Consider the following 19,155-nt stretch of genomic DNA (forward strand, 5'->3'; position numbering starts at 1 on the left):
CTGCAGGAGGCGATCGTGGCTCATAAAGATGGAGGGGAAGGAGAAGAAGGTGAAGAGGAGGAAGAGGAGAATGTGGACGACGCACAGGACCTCTTGGATGGCATCAAGGAAAGCATGGAGCAGAACGCAGGTAACGCCCACAGCACAGGGTTGAGCTGGTCCTGTTAAGAGGTTTTGTTGGTTTTTGTTTTTTCCCCAAGTAAACAGCACATTTTTATTTTATTTTTCTAATTTGGTCTGTGAGTCTTCAGGGTTTTTCCCTCTTGTTAGAAAAGACTCCTTGTTTCCTATTATACATTAAGTATAGAAATTATAACAGCCACAAAGAAATTTTATTTATCTCACCCACCAGGAAAAAATAAAAGTCACTTTAACATCTTGGTGATTGATCATAAGACGGGAAAGAACTACCTAGGTTAAAAAGAAAAAAGATCAAAGGTGTAGTCATAAATATTTTATAAGCATCAACAATCATTAATTAAAAGGTCATGGACAAACCAGGAAAAAAATATTTGCCAAAAATATTTGCCACCAACTCTTATTTGCCACCAAGAAGAGTTAATATCCTTAATATATAAAATGCTCAGGTAAGCTATTAAGAAAATCATTAAAATCTTCATAGAAAAAAATTGATGAATAACATGGACCCATAATTCATGCAGGACAAAATACAAATGAATGGGAAAATACTTACGTGTCTTCATAAGAAACATAAGAAAATATTCTTACGTGTCTTCATGAGAAACATCCAAACCTGTAGAGAATTTTTATAAGAGTTTGAGTCAAATTGACCACATATGCCAGGGAGCAAGATCTCAAATGCTTCAGAGAATAACAGTTTTGCAGCTTCATTTATGCATTTGAGATTAAGGAGGGGATGAAAGGAAGATTTACATAGAGGTGGGAGAAAGCGAGGCAGCGGATTGATTACAGGATAGTTAACCAGATTATGTGTCTCTTGAGGGTTAGTGCTCCCTTCAGGGGTGTTACCCCTGGATTTCAAAGGTGTGTTAACCTAGACGCACAAGAACAATGGGCAGGGCTGGCTTGAAACCTTTCACTACAGAAGTTCTAGGCCTGGGGCGTGACCCATCATGACCTGCCCAGGTAGGAATTTATGACCAGATCACTACTTTCCATAGAACCCCTTTTTTTTGTCCACACTTACTTGGTATTTAACCAGTTTGTTGAACCAACTCATCATAGTAAAGTGTCACTTTAAACTCCAACTCTGGAATCCTTCTTTCCCTACCCTGGGATGGAGTTTCAGGCTGGTCCCACTGCAACTCCTAGAAAAATGATTAAGTAACCTCATTGTTTATTCATGCTTTTCGAAGTCCATTCCACTCAAATAATCACAGACTAGGTTTTGAACTGAGATGTTTCTAAAGGAGCTTGTGACCCAGCAGGAAAACAGTCTGTCAGCAGTTAGACTAGAAAAATAAAAACATTTCATTTTTATCCTTAGACAGTTGAGACCCTCCAGCAAACTGGTTATACGAGTGTGGTTTAGAGATTAGTCCAATGTGTAACCAATAGTTTGGACTTTCCTCCAATAGTTTTTCCCCTCACCCTCCTAGCAAGCGTGTTTGGTTTCTTCCCTCTACTTCTTCCTTCTGGCTGGTGGCTGTTTCTGATCTTCCTGGGTTGGTCTGGGTAAACTGGCCTCGGGCGACAGACAGGTGGCCACTGAGGACCTCGCCCTGAGGACAATCCACTCTGGCTCCTGAAGCGCTGCTCTTGTAGGGTCTCTGGGGCCCTCCACCCTTCGTCCCTCCAGGTGGCCCTCTTCCCAGCTGTCATCTTCAAGGACTCTAATCCCCCTGGCCTTCCTCTGATGTCCAGGCTATGCTTGCACCTCCTCCTGTCCTTCTCCCAGGCCACGCCAATCTGATTTTCCTGGTTTTGTTTGCATACACTGAGTGTCTACTTACACCAGCTGATGATCAGAGTCTTGCTTTTTGCTTTCGTGTGGACATGGTCAGGAGGAAATGGAATTTAGAGTCCCAGAGAGATTTCCCAGAGGCAAAGGAAGGTGCATAGAGAAAACACAGATTCATTTCTTTGAGATAGAACACTGCCTCTGCCTCATGCATGAGACACTGGGAGTCACTATCCTGGTTTAGAGTCTAACAGAGTCCTGCCACCGCCATTTGCGGGAGGGGAAGAAAACTAAGGTAAGACATTCCATGGTGAAGACACCTGTGGAAAGAAATCTGGCCAGGCAACGTGAAAGCGTGGGGGAGGGGCATTTGAGGTCTAGTTTCCCCACATGCCATCCGTTTGGCTCAAATAAACGCTTATAAAAATTCTATAAAAAAGAAAGAAGGAAAGGAAGACAGAGAGAGAGAGAGAGAGAGAGAGAGAGAGAGAGAGAGAGATAGAAAAGAAAGGAAGGAAGGAAGGAAGGAAGGAACGAAGGAAGGAACGAAGGAACGAAGGAACGAAAGAACGAAAGAACGAAAGAAAGAACGGAAGGAAGGAAGGAAGGAAGGAAGGAAGGAAGGAAGGAAGGAAGGAAGGAAGGAAGGAAGGAAGAAAGAAAGAAAGAAAGAAAGAAAGAAAGAAAGAAAGAAAGAAAGAAAGAAAGAAAGAAAGAAAGGGGGCTGGGATTTTTAGGAATCCACAGGTGTACACTTTAAACCTGAGGTGTAAGGCCAGAAAGAGGGTACTAGGGGGCAGTGAACAGTGCTGCCCCTAGAAAAGAGGCAAGAACCTCCAGTATTCAAGATAATCGGACAAGACAAACAATAGACAATATTGATGGGCATAGATTTATGTGATTGGTCTTTGCAAGGACCCAAAAGTCTTATCCAAGGACTTCCTGTAACAGGATGGCGTGAGGTACTGATTGGGCTCTTTTCATGCCTGAGGAGGTGACCACATAGAATTATAGTAGAGACTCTGCCCAGCTGAGATCGGTCACTGCATCCCAAGCTCAGGAAGGGCCTCTGTTCTTCCCCCAGATAGATGCGCAAGGCGAAACTGGGTCAGCAGCCTGCTTCAGGAGGGACTCTGGGATTGAGCAGAGGGAGCAGTCTTTGGGGAACCAAAAGTCTTCAGAACAGCAAGCACCCCTCCCTCCCCACTCCCCTTTTAGTGGGCCACCCACGCACCCTCCTCTTATAGGACTGGAGTAGTTCATCAACCCCCTTTAACCTAAGGAAGGTATTTTGTTCTTCAAGTTTGTCCCCAAATCCTCTCTAGTCCTATTTACCAAAAACAGTGTAGAATGTGGACCTTGATTATGATTGAACAAGACCTTTGACCCCCTTCACAATCCCACACAGACATTTCACAGCACAGGGACCCAGGTGAGCTCATTTGTCCCACATGACCCAGTCTGTTATCATAAGATTGTAATGGTTCCAGCAAGACCGATCGATTGCACAATCCTGCATAAGGCACCTCTGCGTCTGCTCACAATTCTATTCCCACTGGCCCCGGACAGTTGTGGCTGAAATAGGCACTTGCTGAAACCACTGAGTGTACTAGTTATAGCTTCTTTGTGCTCCCTGTCTGTATTTCCAAAGCGTTGTGGAATTATTGAATCTAGTTGGTGGAATGCTGGGTGATTGTTGGACTATTCCAACTATTTTATGAATTTGAAAATAAAAGGTTGGAAGGAAAAACATGTCAGTGTGTCAACTTGACACTGTCTATACTGTGCATGGATTACAACCTTGGTATTTAAATTTTTTTGAGATTTTTTCCCCCCTCATAAGTTGTTCTTCCTCTAGCTATTTGGAGGAAATGCACAATGTTCTTCCATGGCCATTCATGGTAATGATGGTATTTATAAGATTTAAAAGAATTGTTGAGTTTGGCAGTTTCTTATTTAAAAACAAAAACAACAACAAAGCACCTTTGTTGCAGCTGCCTATTTTTAAACAGTATTTTAGTAATTATGAATATCAGTTAATATTAGCATTTGAAAGATAGACTTAACAAAACAAAAAAACAAAAAACAGAAAAAACAAAGCAGTGTGGTGTTTAAAAGGCTACACAGTAGGGCTGTGCTCATTCATTTGAAAGCAGAAGTGACAGTTTCCTTCCAAGAAGCTCTACACTGGTCCTGGGTGTATCTATAAGAGGTCACAGTTTTCTAGAGAAATGCACTTGGGCTTGGCCCTTTGTGTACTCACATTCCACAATGATCATAAACTTCCTGGAGGCCCTTTCCTGCATACTGAACACTTAGGATTAGATGCAAACAAATGAATGGCAAAGCTCACTGCCTGAAATAAACCAAGGCATGCGTGGAAGGGGGCAGAAGCTCACTTTCTGAGTGTGTGCCTTTGCCTTACCAAGGAAACTTTGAAAAGTAAAAGTACAGTGCTTCAACAGCACTCGCCTTTGAGTCTTAGTGAATCCCTTGATTTTTTTTTTTTTTTAATTTGGCTTTATTTCTTTGCACCATTGTGAACCTTACCGGGAAGTAATGTCAAATCATTTCAAGGAACTTCATTATGCTAAATAACATCTTTGATTATTTTTGTCCCTGCCGTAATATTTATATTTCTGAAAGACAATTATTTTCTCAATCAGTTACTGCTTAATGAGTCGTGTGACAATGAAAGGAAAAAGAAAGGGGAGGTGTTTTGATGAGCTCATTTTATTGTCATTAATAGAGTGATCGAAAGAGGCCAAACACTATTCATTTTATCTTATGGACCCATCCATAAACTGAAAGTATAGTTCTACCCTAGAAAAAGCTTTGGAGAGCAATTTCTCAAACTTGCCAAACTTCCATTATTGTAATGTATTTGTGCAGCAATGTAAGGGCAGGGCTGAGTCTTGGAAATGATAGCTGTTTAATAATTATGATGGAATGATAATGGGACATTGTCATGGAGTTGCATCATTATTGTCTTTGTCAGGGAGGAAGAAACTTTCCTCTACCCCCCAGGTTCTTTCCGCTGGTCTAATAATGAAATCAACACGAGAGACAGATTAACAAGAGAAAATAACCAAATTTAATTACATATGTACCCATGGGAAGCCCACATACATAAGAGAGTCAAAGAGTCTGCATACATGAGGGGTTCAGAGACAGAAAGGGAAAATGAGGTGTATATATATGACATTCTGAGCTGTTAAGGTCTAGAATCGACCACCCCTCAATTGGACAGAGGACACACGCGATAATGCAAGTCACACAGCGAGGTTTATTTCCAGCTAGCTGGGGTCCGAGTATCTGCCCGACGCAGCGGGTTTCAACAAGGACCCTGAGCACTCCAAGCCAAGGGTTTATATAGCATCTTTAAAGCATCCAGTAATTTTCCATAGCTTCAAAGAGTATACATATCATGGGCTTGTACTACAGTCTGAGGATTTGACAAGATAAGCTAGCTTGTACCCCACCTAGTCGGCAGTTAACAAGATAAGCTCTTTTCAAACAGGACATCTGGTCCACACCCTGTTAAGGTCATTCAGAAAATGGCTTCCTTTCTTATGCTAACCTACTCTTACAGAGCTAAGGATAAGGTAAGTTACCTTCCTTCCAAAGGGAGGCAGGTCATTCACCGGATGATAAGAAGAGCAGGTGTTCAATAATTAGTAGTTTGCCCTGCCCTATAAATAGGTAAAAAAAAAAAAAAAAATTATTTCTAGTGAGAACTCTTATTATGGGCAAGGCTTATGATTTAAATTATTTAAGGGAGAGGCGAAAGTTTCTCGTGAGCCTGCAGGGTTTTGATTGTCTTCAGCTCAAAATAGTTCACAGGTCAAAGTGGCACATTTTGGGGAGGCCTGTTCTGAATTCCTATGTCTTTAACCGCTGTTCCAGTGGTTAACTACCCCCTCCTCAGCCTCCCCAAGCAATTGCAGGAGGCTTCAGAGGGAACTGTCCAGTGAGGCGAAGGTCAGAAAAGCCAGGCCATCTGCAAAAGACAGGGAGAAGGGCAGGGTCTGTTCTCTCCTGCAGCTTTAAAGAAAACAGTGCTTTTGAGACTCTGATCAAGCTTGGTTTTTCTTTGAATACAGCAGCAAACGTTTATTGAGCACTAGCTATGAATAAATTGTGGGCCAGCAACATACATGAATGCCGCTCACTTAATTCACACAACAGAAGCACTTATCATTGTGTATTAAGGTTATAGAGATATAACATCAAAAGAGAATTGTGTAAACCCCCATTAAGTAGGAACACTCTGGATTCCTCCACTTACTCTGTTTTCAACTTCACCCAAAAGCTGTGACCACTGGTGACATTCTGGAAGGGCAGACATCAGCATTTGCTTCTGTCCTTCCTTGGGGACAACTCCTGGGGTTCTCCTACTTTAGTGTGCATTAGAATTCATGGGTCATGTTTGAAATACAAAACCACATGTTTTTTCACGTTAATGGAAAAATAAGGGATATTAAGTGGTAACTTTGACTACATAACAATTTTTCAGATGACTTTAGGATGTGACCCCTATGTAGAATGTGACTCCACAGGAATATATTTTTTTCTTTTTATCAGGCCAGCTGGACGATCAATATATAATTAGATTTGTAAGAGAAAAGCTAAAATCGATGCCTTGCAGGAATCAAGGTTACATTTTGGATGGATTTCCAAAGACTTATGATCAAGCCAAAGACCTGTTCAGTCGTAAGTTTGAGTGTTCCTTGTATTTTGAGTGTTTACTTTCAGATAAGTTGCAACTTTATTGTTCAGAGTAATAGTCACTCGATTAAAATAAACAAAAAAAAAATCAGAGAGACTATGTCTGAAACACATGCTTTCCCATTTATGGCTAACTTTTTTTAGCGACTACTAGTTAAAATATTTTAATTTTTTGAGCTGTCCAGGGTAATAATATGTATAATAACCATGATGATGTATATTTTGCTTTTATTAGAAGAAGATGAGGAGGAGGAGGATGAAGTCAGAGGCAAAATGTTTCCCTTTGATAAATTAACCATACCTGGTAAGTTTAAAATATTCCTCCGAGGTCATATTTAAAGGAATGCCACTTGATACCTCTTTGTACCAAAACAATCTTTTTGACGTTAATAAGGTAGTTCCCCCCCACACCAGGAAAAGAGTCAAATAATACACTTAAAATCAAACTTTCAAACTAAAGAACGCATTGGGGTAAATATCAGGGATATTAAAGTCCTTTGAGAGATGTTTGTTTCTGCTGCCCGCTCCTGTACCAAATCAAAAGGTGCTCTGACTTCTGAGTCAGTTGTCGAGACCACCAGGGACTGGGTCACTGCCGTCCCTACCTGTTTTAGGAGCCAGCCATGCCATCATCACCTTTTCCAGAAGACATTCAGAATCCAGAATTGAGGCAGGGCAGGTAAAAAGTTTTTTAGTCTACTGTGAAACCATGGCAAGTTTGTTCTATCATACGCTGATATTGAGATTTCACGATGTGCAATGTGCTCTTGAAAGAGAAGCGTAAACAACTTCCTGCACCAAAAAGATGTGCTGACTAATTAGCAGGCATTTCTTGTACCCTTGCCATGAACTTTAAAAGTTTCTCTCTGTCTCTCTCTTTTTAAAATTAATTTACATGAGGTGTAATCATAGGAGGTAATTTTTGGTCAGATGGTAAATACAAGAACAGCTATTTTCAGCAACTTATCACAAGGTTGTGTCAGGAAGGGAGAGAATTTCCCCCTAACCCCCCACCTTTCCACCTCCCACCCTTCTTTAGTTCTTAAGGCTGGACTAATAATAAAATAATAAAATTGACCTGACTAGATTAACAGGGGGAAAAACAATTTAGTACGTGTGCACAGGAAAATCATAAGATGCTCAGATCATAAAATGAGGCTCAAAGAGATGATCAAACCCGGCACTCTTTTATATTTTTTAGACAAAGAAACATAAATTTGTGAAAAATTGACATAAGAAAGAAAAATAGCGCTCATTAGAAAGGAATCTAAGCAAGTTTGGGGTATTCCTTAGTTAGGAATCTAACCAAAGTTTGGGCTTGGGTAGAAAATTGGGAAAGGCCTTACAAGGCTTGTTTATACACACTTTCTACTCTGGATTTCTTTAACTCTCGTGATAAGGTTGTCCCTCAGCCCTCCAGGGAAAGGAAGTCACCTGTCACTTGGGAGATTGATCTCCTGCTTTTAGGGGGACAGAGAGGCCAGGGTATTCGTCTTGCACAGGCAGTTTCTTAATTCAAAATAATCAATAGGCCAAGATGATACACCTTGGGGCAGCCTGTTCCAGGCCCCTGAGAGTTGTAACTCAGAAGGTCCTGCTTTCTTGCATCAAAGTTAATGGCTGTCATCGCCGCCTCGTCTTGGTCCAGGCATGGCTTGCAGTGAAGCTTCTGGAAGCACTGAGACCACCAGCACCAGCGAACCATCATCCTGAGGGGTGGAGGTTTATCGTTTGCCTGAGTGCTCTGAACAGGTGGCAGGAACTGGAAGGCCAGAGGGAAGGGTGGTCTCAGACTTTCCATTTATTTATGTATTTGCCTCAAAAAGGGTCCAAAGCAAAGTCGATTACTCTAAATAACCAGGTCAGTCCAGTTTATGAGAGTTTATCACTTGTGGGCAATAGTCATCTCGCTGATACATAAATAGATGAAATTCAGCTCAACTAACCATTTTGTCACACCAGGCAGCATGTGAGCTTTGAGCTCATTGAACCTTTCCACAATCGTACAAGGCAGGAATTACTCCCACACTTACTCCTTCCAGAAGCTAAATCCCGGAGACTTATCCAGGCCCACTTCCCTGGTGAACGAGAGGGCTTCAGTTCAAACCCAGGTCTTCTCACTCCATTGCCTCCACAAAGCGGAATTAATGAACCTCCTCCCTAAGATAGGGAAATGGAAACACAGGGGTAAAATGATAAACGATCCTGAATCATGGTCCCTGGGCTGCCCTCTCTTTGCTGGACACAGGCCAAACGTGTCTCAGATATAATCTATTTGGAATGTTTAGCATGTTCTTAGTAAATTACTCTCTTTCCAGAAATTGTCATTATTTTCTATCTTCCTAAAAGAAATTAGAGCATTGTCTCATTTGTAACTATAGTATTTTAATTTATGGAGGTAACAATGATAACACGAGAGGCTAATGCCATTGAAACAAGAAGTTATTACTCATATTTCCCCAGAGAAGGGGGTGTGCCGGACCACATGGGGAAGCACTGGGCTTGGTCAAGAGGCAGAAGCAGGAGACTGGGAAATGTCTAGGACATGACCTTTTGGGGGGTTTCCGTGGGAAAAGCAAGGCAGGACAGAGTAAACAGCTTTTTTTAGAGGATTGGCTGTTTTACCTAATTCCAGTGGGCTCTGGTCTCTAGTTGCCTTGTATTAGGCCCTGGGATGATTTCAAGCAGGGACAATATTGGCCTGGTGTGTGTGTTATGTAAATAAAGGGGGTGGCTGGCTTGCACAGAAGAGGCTGGCTCCCAAGTAAATCTATCTTTGGCAACTAGCTAGCGTAGGGGCAGCTTAAGAACTAGCCCAGGAACTAGCCAGGTAGGAGCAGCCTCCCCACTGCTGCTGGGTCTGTAAGGCCCCCTCAAGATGTCACATCATCGGATACAGAAAATAGCATGATTCACGCAGGCATCCATGCTTGATGTGAGTGATAAACTATTTGAATCCGTGCTAATGCAGTCCTGGGTGGTAATTCACTGCTGTTAGTCTCTAACCAGTTGGATTCTTTTCAGATCTCCTAGGTGAAGGAGACAGGTTTAATGTTGTACCTACCCGACATATATGGAAAAGTGTGCTAACACTTAGATTTTCACATAACTCCCAGTTAGCCAAATGTGGTAACCTCGTCGTTCCGTCCACTCTTACCAAGCAGAAATCTAGTACTTGCTATCCACTGTTAGCCATCTCAAGGGCAGTAAGCATTCTGAGTAATTATCTCAAAATACTGCAAAATCCTGAAGTTCTCTCTGAATCATAAAGGAGAAAGGACTTTTAAAACTATACCGTCTAGTGGAAAATATATTGCATCGTATTAAAATTCTTTGAATATTAGAAGTCAAGTATATCACTCATTATTCGCAATATGTGATTACCTGGAAACTTCCATCTCCTGATCACTGGAAAAAAAGGTGCGATATTACGTTTCGAGATTCTCAGATTATTAACAGAATTACTAAATTTTGACCTAGATATCTGACATAATGGAGCCTAAAAAGATTCAATTTCCAGCGAATTTATTCATATAATTTCAAGTTAGGTCCTATACCCGTATCTGGGGTCCAGCTGTCTTCTTTCCTTTTCAAAACGTACAAGTAGCTACATGTGAAAATCAGATAGTCAAAGATGATCATCTAAATTGAATTGGGTGAGAATAGTGGTGGTATCAGACTATGTTTATGAGTTTACAGGAAATACTCCACAAGCTCCGTCCTCGGCTTTTGTTTTCACTCTTAACACGACGCAGACAATGTTCACACGTGGTCCATACACCCTGCTCTGGGCTCTGCACTTATACTTAACGTTTCTTGCTCACTCAAGAAAGCTTATTATCATGTTTCCCCCGAAATAAGACCTAACCAGAAAATAAGCCCTAGCATGATTTTTCAGGATGACATCCCCTGAGCATAAGCCCTAATGCGTCTTTTGGAGAAAAAATTAACATAAGTGTCATGCAGGGTGTCATGTGGTCCCGTTCCCCACATAAGAACGCAGTATATAGTGAGGCCAAAATGGAACACCCACGGAGTCATAGATAGGGGAGTCATACCACCATATTCTCGCTGGTGGCTGGGTTGGAGACACAGGAAACAGGAGCCACATGACCTGCAACCTGCCGTTCACTTCTCTCTGGCATCCAACCTCACTTGCTAGCTGCAATCCACCATGCTAACTGCAATCTGCACTTGCCATCCACCATCTTCTTGCTAGCCCCCATATGCTGCTAGCGTAACCACAGCAGTTATATTAGTGGCCAATGGCTCACTGGTTACAGCTGACAGCCAACTAGTCACAGCTGATGGCCATCCAATCACAGTTGATGGCCATTTACTACCTGAGTGAGCACCTTTCTATGTGAGGCCGAGAGCCTGGAAACTGCACTCCTGGCTCTGTCCCCACAATAAGACCCCATCTTATTTTAACATAAGACCTGGTCTTATATAACTATATAATATAGACCGGGTATTATATAATATATAACATATAATAATACCCAGTTTTATGTTACTATAATATAAGACCGGGTCTTATAATAATTTTTGCTCCAAAAGACGCGTTAGAGCTGATGGTCCGGCTAGGTCTTGTTTTCGGGGAAACACAGTAGCAAGTTTTCTTCACTGACCTGCACTTGCATCATTCATTCATTCATTCATTCATTCATTCAGTCAGTCAGTCAGTCAGTCAGTCAGTCAGTCAGTCAGTCAACAAATATGCTGTGGGGACAGAGCCCCAAAAAGCAGTTTCCAGGCTCTCGGCCTCACATAGAAAAGGTGCTGGCTCGGGTAGTAAATGGCCATCAACTGTGATCAGATGGCCGTCAGCTGTGGCTAGTTGGCCGTCAGCTGTAACCCATAAGCCATTGGCCACTAATATAACTGCTGTGGCTACGCTAGCAGAAAGGAATGGGGGCTAGCAAGAAGATGGTGGCTGGCAAGCGCGGTCTGCTGTTAGGACGGTGGGTTGCAGATTATGTAGATCCTCCTTCCTGTGTCTCCAGCCCAGCCGCCAGCGAGAATATAGTGGTATGACTCCCCTACCTATGGCTCCGTGGGTGTTCCTGTTTGGCCTCACCATGTCCTGCGTTCTTATGTGGGGAGCATTACTAGAGACCCCGCCAGACGCCCCGCATGACATATGCATTGAACTTGTACTAGAAGCTGGAGAAACAACTGCTTTCCTAGTTGAAAAGAAAATCACAGGAGGGTGAAATGACAGCCTCATTAACACAATCCATGCGTCAAACCTTAGGTAAGCGCTTACCGTGTTGTGCTGGACACAGCTGTTTCATAGCCAGTGGCATGAAGGGAGGAACGTGCTGGATCCATGGAAAAGCCAAAACTAAAGGGGAGTCCCTGCTTTTATGAAGTTGGCAAATCAGCCATCAAAGCATGTCGCTTGTAGCTATGAGCCTCTTTGGGGAATGACTGGGAAGCTGACGATACATACCGGAGGGTTATTAGAGATTTGCTATTTACAATTTCTGCTGCTTTTATTAAAAGAAGGAAGGGAGGGAGGGGAAAAAATAATAGATCCTACAAATACCAACTGGCGGGGCCTCAGAGGGAGCTCTCTGGAAGTGTTGGTGATTTGCATGTATTCAACCTCCATGGAGGCAGAAAGAAGGCCGATTGTCAGGCCATTTGCAGCAACAGAAGGTCTCGGCTGATGCCAGACGTTTGGGTAAGTGGTGGTGGCCCACCAGTGCCTGCTGGTTACCTCCACGCTCACTGGGTTAACTCACGAGCCTTGTCTTCCCCAGAATTTGTCTGTGCGCTGGATGCCTCAGATGAGTTCCTGAAGGAGCGGGTGATAAATCTTCCCGAGAGCTTTGTGGCGGGAACGCACTACAGCCAGGACCTTTTCCTCGGGGCTCTGAGTGACTACCGGGACATCAATACCGAAGATGAAACTGTCTTCAACTATTTTGATGAACTTGAAATCCACCCTATAAACATAGGTATGACATGAACTCCAGGGTAATGTGAATGTGGAGAGCCACTGCCGAGGGTCGCCCTTTTCCCCATCCGACACCCACACACTGGCCAATCCCAGTGCAAGTCTGTGGACGGGCGGGGGGCGGAGAGTGGGGAAGTCCTCCCGGGGAGTCCTTTGACCTGAGGATTTGAGGGTGGGTTGAGACTGTTACATGAAAACGTGGCTGCATTATGAAGTGGAATACCCAATTGGCCTTTTTTGAAAGGGCACTTCACAGAAATGTGTGTTTGTTTCTGGCTGCTTTGGGCCATGCCCCAGCTTCCCTGGGGGCAGCATTCCATCCTCGTAACTTTGAAGGGCACTGGTGCTCTTCACAGAGCCCCTTCTGGCCTTTGAACCGGTCAGCTGACCCCCATAGCTCCTCAGGGAAGCAAATATCTCCTCAATGCGTTTCTCTGTGTTTCCTCTAAACACTTAGCTCAGAGCTTAGCTCACAGCAGGCACGCAGTGAATGTGATCTGTCATCATCCTCACCATCATCACTACTGTTCCTGGCTCCACGTTTCAGCTGTCCACTCCCCTTGGCTTGGGGAACTGAACTTCTTTCTGGTTTTCTGGATCTTGACACTTCTTCCTCCTCTGGGTTTCATGAGAAAACCCTAGCTTGATGGGAGCTTAGTGGCCAGGCCTACCCCTTGGGCCTCCCAAGGCGTCTCTTGACTCCCAAGGGCCAGACGGGACAGCATTTAGAACCTAGAGAATGGGAAATCATACAGCTAATGTCAGCAGGAGGCAGGAGAGCAGATTCCAGTTCTGACTCTGCCTCAGTTTCCTCATTTGTGAAACAGGAAATAATCCCCAGTTTGTCGAGTCATTCCAAATGGTACAGACAGGAAGTGTCTGGTACATTGAAGGAGTTCAATTTGTCCGTGGTAATTTTGTTTTTACCACCAATACCAAGGCATACAATGATGGCCTCCTAAGAAGTAGAAAGAACCCACTACTTACAAATTTGCAAATTCTTCTCTGTTTTGCTCTCTCAGGAGTGACTGGGTTTTGCCCTCATCTCGCTGTGTCTGTATGTTAGTTTTATATGTTAACACTCAGGATTCGACACCTAATATGGAAAGTCATTTACCCTAATTAGAGAGCTGGAAAACAACGGGGAGCAAATTTTCACAAAAGTAGTAAATTTCATCTTTTCAGCAAAGCCCCAAAAAAGTATGTATGGAAAGATCAGGAGGGTCCCAGGGAGAAACACTGAGAAAGACAGAAATGAGGAGGAGATGAGTGGCCGTTGTGTTCCTGTATCATTGCGGGCCCGTCAGGTTGGGCCTGCTCACCATGCTGACAACTGGGAGATAATAAAAGCAAAGGGGAGAAATGTGTCCTAAGCATGGACGTCAGGGAGGGTGTCAAGGTCAGGAGTGCAGCCTGGCCTCAGAAAGGTCTGGAATGGGACCCTGGAAAGATGCTGGCACCCTCACTCTCCCTCTGCATCTCTGGACTCCACTCTCACGTCTCTTTACTCTCTCACACTTTGGACCAGAATCTCTCTGTCTCCTCTCTGGCTCACAGGGTGGCCTGGGTCTGTTTCATAACCCGGGAGCTACACTGCAGCCAAGCCTAGAGTTGGACGTGACTTTCAGTCCTAATTCCACATTCCAGGAGGGGCAAGTCAGCGGCTGTGGTTTGGTCAGGTGCCCACCTGCACCCAGTCCGCAGTTTCCCACCCCAGGGGCTGAGCAGAAGTGTTGCTGGGGGCAGCAGTGTGCTCTGAAGGCCCCTTCTCCAAAAGAGAGCCTTTTCTAAAATGTGTCAGAGCACTTTCAAGCATGTGATGGTGGTAATTACTAGAGGAATCAGGGAGAAATACATTTAAATGTCAGAGCTCAGGCAACGAGGAGGAAGCAGACATGAGTTTTTCGGTTTTTGCTTTTTCTTGGCTTGCTGCCATCCACCAACTGATACACTGGCCTTGTTCTTCCCCTTCCCGTGTTAGAACCTGGCGGTGCCTCTGGTTTAGGTCAAGGTTATTCGGTACAAACATGGGGTGGGGGAGAGGAACATCGCAGTGCGGTACATGGGGGCGGGGTGAGGGTTACCTGGAAGAAGGTCTGGAGGTACTGAGTACCAAAGCGCACCCACTGCACACCCTGCTATGCAGACATCTTTCAAGCAAACCCAAGGAAGTGGTGTGGAATTTACTATTTAGTGACTCTGTGGGGATCTCATGTTTACCAGGAAGCGTTTTCTTTCTTGGTCCTGATATTAACATTAATCAGATATTGTGGAGTTTGACTTTTTCCTATTCAAGGAGGCGAACTGAAATGGTTAATTTTTTTAACGATTTGAAAGTGTATCCCAAAATCACTGATTCTCAGAAACAGAAAAGAAGCCTGGGAGGTCACCGAGCCTAGCCTCCAACAAGTGCAGGACTTCGTCCTGTTAGAAACCCCCGATGGAAGTATCCCAGTCTCTGCTTGAATGCTTCCAGGGATGGAGAACTCACTCCTTTTGAGGAAGTCCATCCCCCCCCCCCACCATCCATCCACTTAAATCAACAGTGATTCTCAGAATTCAAACAGCCAAGGTCGGTCTTGCTCCCTGTGTCTCACAGACAGCGACCTGATATTTGCCAGTGAGACAAGAAATTCCGAACTGTGGTGGCGACTAGAAAAGGAAAAGCCAGTGTGGTAATTTACGTAATTTACCATCACAAGTTTATAGTAATAAAGAATTTTCCCTAATATGGCCTCAGAATATATTGCAGGCAGGCCCAGAGTATAAGCATGTGTCTGTCGAGCTCCTTCCTCTCTCCTGGTATTTAAAGATGTAGGAAAACTTGAAGACGCTCAGAACAGACTTGCTGTCAAACGGCTCATCAAAGAGATTGGGAAGCCTCGAAATTATGGTTTAACGGATGAAGAAAAGGCAGAAGAGGAGCGGAGGGCTGCTGAAGAACTCATAGCCAAGGAGGCCATGGAGAAAGCAGAACGGGAACGCCAGGAAGCCATGGAGATGGCAGAGAAGATGGCCCGCTGGGAGGAGTGGGTGAGTGCCTGCGCAGCTGTGGGGCAGGGGAGAAGCAAAGCCATTTAGGCCAGCTGCACTTCCCATCCTACTAACAGAGAAATGTCACAGATATACCCCTAATAAGTTTTGTTTGTTTTGTCATATGTACCATTTTAAAAAAGATGCCCATAGTCTGTTGCTTAGCTACCAATAATGATAATAACTAGCCAGCGCCAACAGTGTTGGTTAACACACATCCCTGTAAATGGGTAACATTTTGCTGCATGTTGACCTTGTGATTTCCTTTGATTTTCCTCCGTTTACCCATCTAACCCAGGTGATCAGCTTCATTCCACCGTCCTCTTTCTCCAAGTCACTGAGTCTTAACCTATTCTGCTTCCTACAATAGGACTCCCCCAGAGCTCTCCACTTCTCCTCATCAGGGTCAGTGTCTCTCGGTCAGAATTACGTGGTGGGGCCTTCCCGCTGGTTTCCCCAGGTCCGCCCCTGTCCATCTCCAGTCTCTTCCAATGCTATTGCCAGGGCCTTCTAAACTACAGATCCATCACAGCCATTCTCTGTTTAAACTTCACCCCCTCTCCCCCCGTTAGACAAAAGCCCAAACTCCTTATTGTGGGCCCCATGGTCTTTTGTGACCTGGCTGCTTGTAATATTTCCCAGTGTATCTACACCTGTGCCATCTGCATGACTAACTTCCTCACTTCTTCTTTGGGTCTTTCCTATTAACAGAATTCATCTTTCCAATGAAGGCTTTCCTGGACACCATACTTAAAATGTCAACTCCTGACCCTCCCCTAAACGTGTTATATCCTCTTTTATACTTTTTAATTTCTCTCTTTGCACTGATTCTAATGTGCAGAAGGGAGGATGGGAGAGAAGGAGGAAGGAAGGAAAGAAGGAAGAGAGGAAGGAAGGAAGGAAGGAAGGAAGGAAGGAAGGAAGGAAGGAAGGAAGGAAGGAAAGAAGAAAGGAAGGAAGGAAGGAAATGGGGGATGTCCTAATGTACATATCTTTGTATGCATGTTTATCTCCTTAGCATAAATTCCTAAGGTTTGCTAGGTCAGACTCTGGGTACGTGTTTTGATTTTTGATGCATATTTCTACACTACCCTCCAGCGAGGGTAAACCTGTTCCTATATTGTCTTATTAGTGTGTTTCCCTGCCCCTCCTCCAACCCTGCTTTCTCAGTTTTGCTCGCACAGGCCCATCTGATAAACAAAACGTCATGTCATTGTTTTAGTATCTATTTCTCTGATCACGAAGTTAACAACTTTTCCCACATGAGTTTAGGCATTTGTATTTCTTCTTATGCCACACGTATTCTCTCTCTGCCCACTTTTGGGCTACGTGTCTTTTTCTTATTATTTTGCAAGACAATTCCTGATAAGGCAGTAGAAGAGAAACAGGAATGGCCCTGGGAGGCAAGACCCCCCAAGCTGTCCAAGTCCTCTCCACTCTCTTTGTATGTACCCCCTGAGCAAGTCACTCTGGGTCCCAGGATAGCACCTACTTCATAGAGTTGCTGTAGTGATTAAAGAATTAATATGTGTAAAAGCATGCAGACAAAGCCTGGCAAATGGCGTGTACTCCCATAATATCCCAGCTTTTTATAATATGTTACAAATAGTTTTTCTCAACTCACTGTTTATCTTTTAACATCATTTATTGGTGTTTCTTCTAGCCATAAAAAAGATTCATGTTATACGTAGTCAAATCCATCAGTCTTTTTCCCGTTTTGATTTCTGGGTTTGCTGTCTTGCTGGGAAAGACCTCTTTTCAAATGAATATCAGTTAGGACTCTTTACTCCTTATCTTGCAGTTGACAGAAAAGCAAAGTTAAAATGGCTTAGAAATAAAGAAAATCTATGGTTTGCATAACAGACAAGTCTAGGGGTAGGGCTGGCCTCAGGCGAGACTTCATGTAATGATTCAGATGTCACCAAGGATTGGGGTCCTTTCTATGCTCTGTCTTCCATGTTGGCGTCATCCTTAGGCTCTACCTGATATGCCCATCCTTAACTAATGCCCGTGGACAGGAGGCAGGCTGGATTGATGGGCGTAAGGCCCACCTAAAACACCAGGCTGAGAAGGGAGATTTCTCAAAGATATTCTGGTATGATTTTTCCCGAAAGAGGATGGTCATATGCTGAGCCAGGAATAACACATGTCCACCAGACCAGTACATTCTAGACTTTCTATTCCCTTCCCTTCCCTTCCCTTCCTTTCCTTTCCCTTCCTTTCCCTTCCCTTCTCTCCCCTTTCCTTCCTTTCCCTTCTCCTTCCTTCCTTCCTTCCTTCCTTCCTTCCTTCCTTCCTTCCTTCCTTCCTTCCTTCCTTCCTTCCTTCATCTGGGCAGCTAGTAATTACTTTTGTTTAAGAAGTGAGGTAAGGATCCAGCTTATGATTTTCTAAATGACTAGCCCATTGTTATAACACCATTCATACCTCTTCTCTGCTGTTTGGAAATGCCATCTCTGTCATAACGTGAACATTTATAGCACCAACTAGTTCTAACGCATTGTGGGATGAGTTGTGTGAAAATGTTCTCCCTTTTCTGACTATGTATCCAACCCCCAAATGTTCTGTTTGTAGAATAAGCGACTAGAGGAAGTGAAAAGAGAAGAAGCAGAATTACTAGAGGCCCAGTCTGTTCCCCTGAGAAACTATTTAATGACTTACGTTATGCCAACACTTATGCAGGGTCTGAATGAGTGTTGTAAGGTCAGACCAGATGATCCTGTTGATTTTCTGGTAAGAGAATTAAGTGGGTTTTTTTTTTTTTTTTTTTTTTTTAAATATCAACTTGAAAATAAAATATGCCTGACTCTAAATGGGAAGCCATTTGAGATTGAGAAATTGTGTGTCTGGGATTTGGGAAATAGCCTCTAAGACCTTCACAGTTTATAATTATATTTTTATTACTTATTTGAAAGTAAAAGATTTATATGCTTTTATTTAAAATTGTAAACATTAACAGTACAAATACATGACTCATAAATACCTTGTAGTGTCTTCTGAATTGTAAGACTTATTTTCTTTCTTTGAATTATAGGCAGAGTATCTCTTCAAGAACAATCCAGAAACACAGTGAAACTTTAAAGACCTTTACAGAGCTACAGATGAGTTTAATATTGTAATTTGAAAAATTGCTTTAAAAAATGCTTTTCCAGTTTTTGGAAAATTCTTTTCTTTTTCCCCGCGAGCAACAAATATTTTATTAAGTAGAATCATTCTATATGGCAATGAGTGACTACTTCATTAAAACTCTGTTTGAAAGGTAAATTGATAAAGGTGTCTGTGCGTAGCTCATGGGACAAACATTGATTTAATATTTCATTCTTAATCTAAGTATTCTGCACACTAATATTCCCAGTAATTTTTAGCATGAAGGAAATCAGACTAATTTTTTCCAAGTCAAGTTGTTGTCCTTTCAATCTTAGTTGTGGAGGGTGCCATTCAGCTTCAAGTTGTTGTCCTTTCAGTCTTAGTTGTGGAGGGCGCAGCTCAACTCCAGGTCCAGTTGCCGTTACTAGTTGCAGGGAACGCAGCCCACCATCCCTTGCAG

The 19,155-nt window shown here is 43.3% G+C and overlaps 1 protein-coding gene across 2 annotated transcripts in view; it reads left to right on the forward strand.

Annotated features, from left to right (window-relative positions):
- AK7 (adenylate kinase 7) overlaps positions 1 to 18,875 on the forward strand; it is a 55,268-nt gene extending 36,393 nt beyond the window's left edge. For both annotated transcript variants that reach the window (XM_081048536.1, XM_081048537.1), the window contains 7 exons: positions 7 to 130; positions 6,467 to 6,595; positions 6,846 to 6,914; positions 12,379 to 12,576; positions 15,388 to 15,608; positions 18,183 to 18,341; positions 18,643 to 18,875. In XM_081048536.1, the coding sequence (XP_080904662.1) occupies positions 7 to 130; positions 6,467 to 6,595; positions 6,846 to 6,914; positions 12,379 to 12,576; positions 15,388 to 15,608; positions 18,183 to 18,341; positions 18,643 to 18,681 (939 nt within the window). In that variant the 3' untranslated portion in view covers positions 18,682 to 18,875. The remainder of the gene's footprint in view (positions 1 to 6; positions 131 to 6,466; positions 6,596 to 6,845; positions 6,915 to 12,378; positions 12,577 to 15,387; positions 15,609 to 18,182; positions 18,342 to 18,642) is intronic.
- The last annotated feature ends 280 nt before the right edge of the window (positions 18,876 to 19,155 follow it).

The sequence above is a fragment of the Rhinolophus hipposideros genome (genome assembly GCF_964194185.1).
Source record: "Rhinolophus hipposideros genome assembly, chromosome: 5".
Taxonomy (NCBI): domain Eukaryota; kingdom Metazoa; phylum Chordata; class Mammalia; order Chiroptera; family Rhinolophidae; genus Rhinolophus; species Rhinolophus hipposideros.